The following is an 11,243-nucleotide window of genomic DNA, read 5'->3' on the forward strand; positions in this document are numbered from 1 at the left end:
CTTTTCTCTGTTATCCAGAATAAGTTGTATAAAATATGAATGCTCATATTCATCATTGTTCTGCTACTCTACAATATTAAGGTATTTTATATTGCATCATAGCTGATCGTGATAGTAGCCACTATATGAGCACGTGAACTCCAACTTTTTGGAGCCATCCTGATTCTGCAAAGAATTATGCATGCACATAGCTTTATGTTGTTTACATAATCCACTGGATGTGAATAGCACGATTTTCCATAAGATAAAGGAAGGTGAAGAAGTAGTAATAGAGTACTAAACTAAGGTAAATAAGCATTTTGTGTTTCTAGCTAGTATCTCACAGTACAGTCATCTTAAAAAAATAAAGAATATTCCATCAGTTTCCTGGACCCGACTTTTTTTAACGTACTGACTGATACTTTGCTGAGAGAACAGCCCGTTGGGTGGCTGAGTTATCATCTTATTTAATTCAGTGCCATTTGGAACAGGACACGTTGTCTTTGTGGGGTGACTGAAAGTAAAAGCTGGCTATTTTGTGGCTACTGAAGGAAATTGGTATTCCTGCTCTTCGCAGCCTGTTGGTATCAGTAGTTTTTCCTTCAGCTTAAACACCTTTGATCAAGGGCTTGACATGGAGTGAAGCATTTACACTGGAACCAGTGGAGCTCTGTGCATGAGCGTACCTCAGGAGGGGATGTTTTTTCTTCAACAGTTCACTTTTTGGGGAATGTGACCATGGTCACGCAAGGGATGTGTTTCCCTCGCAGATGCTGAGGGTGCTCTGCCCGGGTGGCAGCTGGAGAGGTCACAGTCTGGGTAACTTGTCTTATTGTGTGATTGTGTGACACGGCTCTAACTTATTTGTTAATGACACCAAAAGCCAGATGCATCAAATAAATGAATTATTTCTAATAAGTTGTGTTGTATTTATTGCACAGTGAGATATCAGAGGAGTTGTTTCTTTTTAAAATATCAGAACCTTGTCACAAAAAGCTTCAAATGACTTAGATTGGTATTTTTTTTTAATAAGGCACTCAGTAACCTATTCAATACTGTCTCATTCATCAAGTGATCTCTTCAGGGAAAAACATCCTGTCAGGTGCAGCAGACAAAGCTATGAGCAGCATCAGTACTGTTAATGACTCAGAGAATTACTGCAAGGATTGTAAAATGATACATTATTATCTAGCAGGCATTGATTGTAATTGTATCACTGATAAAGACAAAACATATCAAATGTTGTGTTTTAAATATGCCCTTCAACGAAAGAAAAGAAAAAAGCCATTGAAATAATTTCAGTGATAGCTGTGTGATCCTTCTGAATGCAAAATGGAAATGTTTTGCATATCCTCAGGATGAAAGGAGTTATCATTCTAAGCTATTGGCTTATTGATTTTCATTTAATACTCATGGTATATCAGACATTATAGATCTTTCACCATTTTGCTTTATGACACTGCAGAACCCTGATAACTATTCTCTGTGTAAAATGTAATTCCCTGGTTTACTTGCCTACTTGGATTGAACTGCACAATCTTAATTTGCTGTCATGGTTTCCATGATCCTTTGCTCGTGTCGTATTGTTGTTACAATGAACACATTGCGCATACAGCATAGCCTTCATCTTCTTCAGGCACAGTACAGACCCTTTCATCCTTGCAAAATGGATAATTAAACTAGGATTTTCATACTTGTATTTGCTTTTGGGTTTATTAGCTCTAACGGTGAAAATGAAATAAATTATTTTGTATGCTCCATCTGACTAGCTCTTGAAAAAACGGACCAGAGTTTTCCATGTATCTGTTCTGTGGCTTTAAGCTGTCTCAAAACAGCACTGTTATAGAAATGGACTGTACTCTGCTGATTGAGTAGGTGGCATTTTTATCGTTACCAGCTTGAGGTTTGCATAAGAACTGCAAGTGTGACACAAAACTAGGGAAGCTGATTGTCACTACTAAGGTCCTATGGTGTAATGTAATTCTTCTGTTGTACCTGTCTCTCCTGAATTTGTGGGGTTTTTTTTGTTTCTGCAGACTCCAGAGGAAGGAGCCTCAACAACCATCTATGCAGCAGTATCACCAGAGATGGAAGGAGCTGGCGGCTGCTATCTTTACAATGAGGAAAGGACAAAATCGGCTGACGTAGCATATGATGAGGAGCTGCAGAGAAGGCTCTGGACAGAAAGCTGCAAGATGGTTGGGATTTCTGATGAATCCAGCAGAGTTTCTTAGAAGAAACCACCACTTCCAGCTTGGTAAATGAAATGCATTGACAGGCATCCTAGGTGAATTCTTGCAGCATCAGTCATCATCCTGGAAATCACTGTTCAGTCCCAAAGGCAAACATGAACAGCTCTGTTCTTCACTTGAACCCCTAGTCTGCTAGGGTGTGGGGGGAATATTCCCACAGAAAGATGTAGTGGTTGGTTTTAAATCTAACCATCAGTTTTGTAAATCATGATGTTTCAGTCTGTGATTAAAATACAATCTTTAACCTTGTGCAGAGTTGAGTTTTCATTTTTTGTTCAACAAAACAAAAAGGCTTTCACTGGTAAGCATGTTGAACTTAAGCCACCTTTGTACATATAACTTAATCTTTTAAAATCAGTTTTAAAAGTTGCAGCTTTTTTTCCTTAAGCTTCATTAATCTTTAAGGCACTTTATAATGAATGTCAGCTTGTTCTAATGCAGACATTTGGCATTCATGATCATTATGTTGTTTCTATCATAACGTTAGTTTTATATGTCAACTTTTATCCAGAGGTATTAACTGAAGGTCAGAACCCCAAAAAAGTAAATAAATAAGATCTTTGGACAGGATATTGAATTCAGTTGTTTTCAGTTTGAGTTCAGCTCTCCTTTAAAGGTGAGCCATAAGAACGAGGAAGGATTCAAACATAATAGTGGTGACACTGGTTTTGGCAGAGGATGCAGTCAGCCTGTTGTCTTGGCAGTGGGCTGAGATTACTTGTCCCTTTTCTGCTGAAATGCGTCCACAACTTCTTGCATTTTCTTTGGCAAGGAGATTCATTCACCTACTGCCTTTTGCATGAAGAATCACCTCCTTTCATTGGTTTTGAACCTAATTCATATGAGTTTCAAAACAAGAGGTCATGATTTGGAATAGACAGCAAACAATTAATGCCGGACTACTTTTTCCACATTGCTAAGGGTTTTGGAGACTTCCAACATGTCCCCCTTAAACTGTCTCTTTGCCATGTTGAACAGTAGCCCCCGCCTACTCATCCAACTTACACTGCAGCAGCAGAGTATTTTCCCTTTTCTTATGTATTTCTTTCCCAAAAATTCCTAACAGCTGTTTTCTTTTTCAGTTTATTTGACTGTCTCTGAATATGGAACTGATATTTTTTATGAAAGGATTTTTGATAAACCCTAAGATTTCTCTTCTGAGTGGGGTAATAGTTCACATGCCATCAGTTTTGAACACGCTTCAATGTGTACAGGTCAGGGAACTCTACCTATGTCTGCCAAAGTGAAGCTTCCGGAGTGTTGTTCACGGCCATGGAGTAAGGAACGAAACAGACATGTAGCAATGTAGAGATAGTCTGAGTTTTTACAAGCTCGAATAACCCAAAGAAAAAACTGGATTAAAGATAGACACAACATTTTGACGGGGAAAGTGATAAACCATGAGAATAATTTCAGATAAACTTTCCCCTGGAAGTTTCAGTCAAGATTAGAAGTTTCCTCAAAACATGTGGAAGGTTCCAAGGAGACCTTATAGCAGCCTTCCAGTTCTTGAAGGGGGCCTACAGGAAAGATGGGGAGGGACTCTTTATCAGGGAGTGTGATGATGGCACAAGGGGTAATGGTTTTAAACTGGAAGTGGGTAGATTTAGATGAGATGTAATGAAGAAATTCATTACTGTGAGGATGATGAGGCAGTGGCACAGGTTACCCAGAGAAGCTATGGATGCCCCATCCCTGGAAGTGTTCAAGGCCAGGCTGGATGGGGCTTTGAGCAACCTGGTCTGGTGGAAGGTGTCCCTGCCCATGGCAGGGGGGTTGGAATGACATGGTCTTTAAGGTCCCTTCCAACCCGAACCGTTCTGTGATTCTGTGATCTGTCCTCAATGAGAGAAACTTTCCAAGCATGGACTCCATGACCAGGGAGCCTGAACTCTTGCTATTAATTGAGGAAGCTGTACCCCTGCTTCCATCTCATTCATTTTAGGTGTCATCTGAATAAGCAGCATAATCCTATAAATGTCCTTGCATTTCCTTTTTGAAGATATGCAGAGCAAAAGAGACCAATAGGTGGATGTAAATCTTATATTCACTTTGGGGCATTGGAAATCACTGCATGACAGAACTAAGTGCAAACGCAGTGTTGTGCTCTCCTTTGCAGCAGACTAGAAATGATATGAATGTGTTCCTATGCACTGAACCCTGGACTAATATCCCTTTTGGGCTGTTTAGCTAAAATCTGGTACTTCACTGACCATATCTCCAGCCTTTGGTTCAGAAAGAAAGAACATCTAACTGAAAGAAAGAGTACCAATATGCCCAAAGACTATCAAGAAGATGCAAAGACCAAAAAAAAAGTACGAACGTAGAAAAGCAGATGAGAATAAACAAATAAGAAATCTGAAGGAGAGCATACTTCCCCTCTCAATCAAGCCATGCATGATTTATTCCTAGCTTCTTAGAATTAGTATATACAAGGGTTAGCAGCAGGAAATTTATCACTCAATCACTATAGCACTTTCTCTGTATGACTGGTTGACTTTTTTTTTTTTGGTAAGTGAATGTAGTGCTTGTGAAATATGCCAGACTGACACTCTGGGAACTAAATTCCTCTGTTTATTCACGGATCATGCACAGGATGCAGTAAGCCTGCTAGAGAGCCAACATTTTGATGTTGCCATAGCATTCCCACAGAACATCATTGCTGCTAGAAGTAAGTCCAGGATTACTCAAACTAGATGGGACCAAATTACCTTCAGTTTTAACTCTCTCAAAGCTCCACAATATTTGCACAACCAGTTTCAAGTGGCATAGCGACTGGTAAAATAGGAAAGCATAAAGAGAGCTAGTTGCACTTTCAGTGGAATCTGAATCATTTCGTTAGCAGCCTCAGTCCAACGAAACCTGTTTTAAACAACACTGAAAACATGGTTTGTGAGAACCAAGAGCACAGATTGTGCCTGCAAGAGGGGGAAAAAAAGTGTCCTAAAGCCAGGGATTTCTAGAATGGTGCAATGCCATGAAGATATAATTGAATTAGTTGCAAAAGAGTTATCTCAGGAACTAAAAGCAGAAAACTATGTCAGCTCTGCAGTATCACATAAGTACGTGAGCTTGTCTTGAGCAAAATCCAGTGTTGTCATAAAGTGCTGTTTGTCACTGGAGCACTCACTTGTGATACTGTTGCAAAAATCCAAAATAATCCTTAGCATATTTGTTTAGGAAAAAATACATATATGAAGCATGTAGAAAGAGGACAATGATTTTACTTCTGCACACAGAAATGGTAAGAGCTGATTTACTTTTCACATTTCAAAGACATGGAATTTCTAGAGATCTGAGAAACCCTGTGTTTTACTTTACTGAAGACATGGCTGAGAGATGGCTTGAGTCCTTGCAGTAGGTGCATATGTATAGAAAAAATACCTGAGAGCTTTTTAACCTTACAATGAAAGGCAAAACAAACTCCAGTAATTGTAAATTGAAGTTAGACAAATTAACCTTCTGACATGAAAACAGATCCTCTCTCTGTGAGAGTAATTACGTATTGGAGCATGTCAGTCTGATATCTGAAGATAATACAAAGATGCCTGTGAAAAGATACCTGACAAGGAGGCCAGATAGGCTCCTAAGCAAAGTAGGTCAATCACAGTGAAGTCATACTTAGATATCCCTCATGTCCAAAGTGACATCACTTATTTTGATTAGTATGAGAGCAACCCATTGCTCACAACTTCTCAAATGGGTATTTCCATGCCAGTACTCCACCCAGGCTAACGTTTAATTCAAAAATATAGGTGCCATTACCTAGTCTCAAAAAGGCACACAAAATCTACAGTCAGTTCAAGTCTGAGATCAACAGAAGCATCCATTAAAGGCCACCGTGGTCTGATCCTATTGCCCTTGTGAGGGAGTGAACCCATTTCAAACCAATATCTGATTCTTTTTTTTAAAAGGATTAATTTTCTTTTTCAGCTACTGTGGAAAAAAAATCTTAAAAAGGGACAAAAAAGAAGAATACTGTTTTGAAGGCTAGTTCAAATAAATGTTGCAGGACTTACTGTGATGAATACAGTTATCTAGGAATTTGATAAGACAATGTTATATAAACAATGAACTTACACAGGAAAGAAATAACGTGCTGACAAAGAGCCCTGAGTTTCTTAGGAAAAATGTTAACTTTTTCATTAATTAACTAGTTTATTTGTAAACTGTGGGCAAATTAAATATGTACTGAAAGAGTAAGAAGTGCTGTAATTCATGCGTGAATACACTGTTGTTCGCACGTAATAAAGTAGTTATATCCTTGCTTCCAGTTCAAAATCAATTTTAAGCCCTAAATTTGGAACCGTCCTTAGGAATCACCTAGCCACACTTCCACAATGATATTTTATAAATATTTAAACTTTATAGTGCAATTTTTGCACAACTATCAATTACTTTAGTACACACTGAGAAGTGATATACCATACAAACGAAGGACTTCATTATTTAACATCTGGTTTGCTACTGCCTCTTCCAAACGCACGGTAGAGTGTTAGCCCTAAATATAACAATACATGGCAGGTAATTAAATCCTCATCCTAAATAAGTTATCTACATGCAAACTTTGGGTCTTGTACAGTTCCAGTGTTAGACTGTCCTTGCTCATTATATGACATGGTTTATGCTTCAGCTGCCTCTGTGGAAAGACAAAGTCAGGTTCCAGTGATGTTAACATGAAATCTGTCACAGATAAGATAAAAAACCCCATGATTTTAAGAGAGTGAAGGCTGAGGACACTGACCAATCTGCAGTAGTTGAAGAAGTCAGTACAAAATTTGAGATGTATTACACAACACCAGGTCAGGCAAGACAGAGAAGCTGTTATTATGAACAATTTTTCGAAGGTAACTTTATTCCTTTTTAAGACAAAACCACTGTGTTTCAGGAATCCACTGTGATAACATTGACAACGCTGTGACCATTGTCAGGAAGAAAAAAGAACGGTGGCCAAGAGTGCTGTTTCCAGATGCATGTAGTTATTGGCTTCCATACCGTACCCATCAACCCCTGTTAGCATCTCTCCCTTTGGAAATGGACCTGAGCCACAAATTCCTCTCACACAGGCAATCACGAAGAATCAAAAAGTAGCAGTGACCACCATTTATTTAGATGAACACTGTCTAGACTGAAACCAATCACCTTAAAGTGAAAGACTTCCTAATCCCAGAAATGAAAAAAAGGAGAAAGGGTGAGAAAGAAAAAAAAGGAGAAAGGGTGAGAAAGAAAAAAAAAAAAAGAGAAAAGGGCCAAAAAACAGGCTATGGCACTTTTTGAGTGATACTAAACCTGGTCACCTCTTCACAGACAGAATCCAAGACACATTAAGATGGTAAGCAGGCTCATGTCCTTTCCAGAGAACACAGACCAACAAACATGGCCTTCCCCTCTATCTTTGCATTGCTTGAACTCTCAAAATAAGCTCAAGTAACGTCACTGTTAAAGTCTGCAAACAAGCAGATCCATTTAATCTATTATTTATCTTCCCTTTTCTGAAACTGGTAAGAAGATTTGTTGCAGCTTGCCCACGTTTATGGAATTCATTATTTAGTCCATATTGATCTACATATATCAAGATCTGTGATGTATCTAACGCTTTTTTAATGATACTGAAGGGAAAAAACAAATTCCTTTTAAAAATTACAGCATAGCTAAGGGCCAAATTCTGCATTCCTTTCTCAGGAAAAACTTCCATTGAAGACAATGTCGGTTCTTTACAAGAAAAGTAAGACTGTGCTCAAGAAAGTTGATGTAAAATATTTGCACAGAACTTTTCCCTTAACTACGTTGTGCAGCTCTGCTGAAGTTAATGAGACATCCCAGAACCACTGCAGAAAGACATGTAACTTAGTAGCAGAGGAAGCCATAAAAACCTTGTATCATTTAAATTTCATAATACCTCAGAACGTTATCTCTGGAGTGAATGCGCCTTCATGCTTCCATTGATATTAAAGTCCTCTTTGTCTCAAAGAGATTAATCTAAAAAATGTGCAATGTAAAAATTCCACTGATATGGTATATTGAGAAAAGAAAGTAGCATTCATCTCACTTAAAATAAACCATCTAAAAGCAGGACAGATCGTTTAAGCCAGTCAGGCTCCATCTGTGGTCAGTGAGTGTAATACTTCTATGGGAAAATTCCTCTGACCTATTTGAGTGTGAAATGAGTCATGATGCCACGACTGGCCAAAGAGGGAAAACAGACAAGTAGTCTAAGGTAAATGTCCAGTGCCCGTACGTTGTTGAGCTCTTGTTGGCTCAGTCAGCTCTACATGCAATCAAACTGTATCGGAATAGAGGTTTTCTTTTCTGGGATTTTTTTTTTTTCACAGTTTCTTAGCTCAAAAAGCACTATAGCAATCTTACAGTTTGATCTTCTGCACAACAAAATCAGCTAATTCTGATTTGAACTGGATTGTTTCTTCTAGATAGTCTTCAGTCCATGTTAAAAATTTTCCAGTGAAATATATGGCATCTGGAATATGTTCTTTCCAGCCATAAATTGCCCTCAGCTTAAAAACCTGAGCTTTACTTCACATCTGAATCGGAGTAGCTTTTCAGCTGCCGGCTATTTGATCTAGTTACACTTTCATCTGCTGGGCTGAAGAACCGTGTTCTGATCCCGACAGAGATGGCCAGGCAGGGAGGAGGTAATCTCTTGGCATACTTTTGATAACCTAGCTTGATTAAGCTCTTTGAATCTTTCATTAGAAGTTGTGTTTTACATCTTGTAATTATTTTCCTGTCTCTTTGTGAATCTCATCCAATTTTTCAACTTCCTTCTTGCTTTTGGGATCTCAACAGCTTATTTGTATGTACACAGGTAATACAGCCTCATTACTATTTCAGTCAGCTTACTTTTTCTCTGTTCCTACACCCCAAGGCCATATGGACCTTCTTCTTTGAAGCATCATAGAGAAGCTCGTATTCGGAGACTCTATAAGCCTTCTTCAGACCCATGAAGTCTTATCCCATAAATACGGCCCACTTTATTTATTTCAAGATGTATGATCTAATAGAAATCTGAATGCTTCTTTTATTGTGATTTATTTCCACCGTTAAAGCCCTAAATCTGCTCTAAAGAGTGCTTGAGAGGATTTTGGAGCGATTGAGTCAGGAGGGGCATCAGGGACCAAGAGCTGGAGCACTGACATCATGAAAACGTGCCATAGTTCAGCAATTAAAGCCATAGATAAAATAGTAAGCAGTGACCTGCCTTATCTGGAATGTAACTAATTTCACCAAATTCATTTTAGAAATTATTTCTGTTATTTATCACTCTGACAGAATGTCCCAGAAGATGTTTCTCTCATCCCAGCCAGGATTAGCTGTATAAATGCGTATTTTTCTGCACCTGTGAGGTGAAGAGATCCCCAGCAATTACACAGTCCTTCAGCACAGTGCTGACGCTTCGGCAACTTGGCTCCCAACCTTGGCTCTAGAAGTGATTTAGAAAAGCAGATTACGCTCTCAGACATCTTTTTTTAAAAAAAAATCTAATGCTAGTTCTTCATCTTCATTTTTAACCTCTCTTTCCTCCTCATATTCAACTTCTCTATGCAACTCTCTGTGCAGGTAGGAGAGTTCTCCCAAAGCTGATGGAAATGAGTATTTTTCCATGCATTTGCTTGGCACAACAGTTGTGATCTCAATATTGTAACTCCCTCTTGCCCTGTTGGGTCTTATTCCTGGACACTGAATTCAAGCAGAAAATTCACAGCTTCTCTGCTTGTTAGGAGGAGAATCATTACCATCTGTTTTATGGGACTCTAAACCACATTTCATACCACATTTGCTTAATACACAATCACTGTTACTGCATTTGTCACCAGTCTTGTAGAGCAGAAAGCATTTTACCACCAGCTCATTCTCCACCAAATACTGAAAAGTACAGCTGTCATCCTGCATCTGAACAAAAACCCAAGATGCAGGTATTCCTGCAGCATACGGGTTCTGAAGTATTTCTTTTGGAAAATCAAAATGGTCTATTCAAAACGTTTAACTTAGATAACATTAAAAAGGCAATGGAAATATTAATATTAAAATTTTTCAATACTCAGTTTTCCAGAACATGAAAAAATAGCAGCAGACTAATTTTTTTTTTAAAAATACCTTGTAAACAGAAAAACTTTATTCAAGTTAGAAGTGATCTGGATCAATATGTCTGTGTTCCTCATACTATTTCACTTTAGACAGTACAGCATTTTGCAGTGAAGTAGTTTTCCTAAACAAGCTCAGGGAAGAGGCCTGTAGTGAAAGACACGTCTTTCATTCTGTTCTGAAAACAAAATTCTGTCTTTAGCAATTGTACTTTGACAAAGATGACTTGAACTGTAGGAGAGGATTCATTGCACAGAAACTTTCCTTCCACATCACACAGCTGGGGTCTGTGAAGACCCAGAAGGGAAGATGCAGCACATGATTTTTTATCTCCTCTCCCTCCATTTGTTTCAGCTGTGAAGGCTGCATGAAAAGAAAACAGGAGAAGGAAATTAGCAGCAATGAGCTTCCATTGGAAAAGTGCAAAAATGAAAGAGCAGTTATTCTAATCTTAATCAGACCAAGCACTTCATGTCCCTGATGTGTTCATTGGGATTTTTTAGATTGGATATTAGGAAATATTTCTTCACCAAAAGGGTTATGAAGCATTGTAACAGGCTGCCCACAGAAATGGTTGAGTCACCGTCCCTGGAGGTATTTAAAAGACGTGTAGACGTGGTGCTTAGGGACATGGTTTAGCGGTGGCCTTGGCAGTGTTAGGTTCATGATTGTACTCGATGATCTTATAGGCCTTTTCCAACCTAAATGGTCATATGATTCTGTGATCCTATAACTCAGTTTTGAATAGGGCCCTGAAGAGTAGCTCTCAGAATCCCAGGACTCGGGACATTTGGTCCCGTCTGTTAGAGGGTGTGACTGACTTCCTCTTGAAAGACTCTTAGTTTCCGTGCTTGTTCAACCTTAATTTCACAATAGCTGGTAACACAAAGTGGCTGCTGTTTTCAGTACAGC

At 38.7% G+C, this 11,243-nt stretch overlaps 1 protein-coding gene across 1 annotated transcript in view; it reads left to right on the forward strand.

Moving 5' to 3' along the window:
• The window catches only part of DHRSX (dehydrogenase/reductase (SDR family) X-linked), a gene marked incomplete at its 5' end in the record, with an annotated part of 28,963 nt that extends 26,750 nt beyond the window's left edge, over positions 1-2,213 (forward strand). The window contains one exon of the mRNA XM_009706076.1: positions 2,016-2,213. Coding sequence (XP_009704378.1) covers positions 2,016-2,213 — 198 coding nt within the window. The remainder of the gene's footprint in view (positions 1-2,015) is intronic.
• Between the last annotated feature and the right edge of the window lie 9,030 nt (positions 2,214-11,243).

This window comes from Cariama cristata, unplaced genomic scaffold (assembly GCF_000690535.1).
Source record: "Cariama cristata isolate BGI_N322 unplaced genomic scaffold, ASM69053v1 scaffold11598, whole genome shotgun sequence".
In the NCBI taxonomy this organism is placed as follows: domain Eukaryota; kingdom Metazoa; phylum Chordata; class Aves; order Cariamiformes; family Cariamidae; genus Cariama; species Cariama cristata.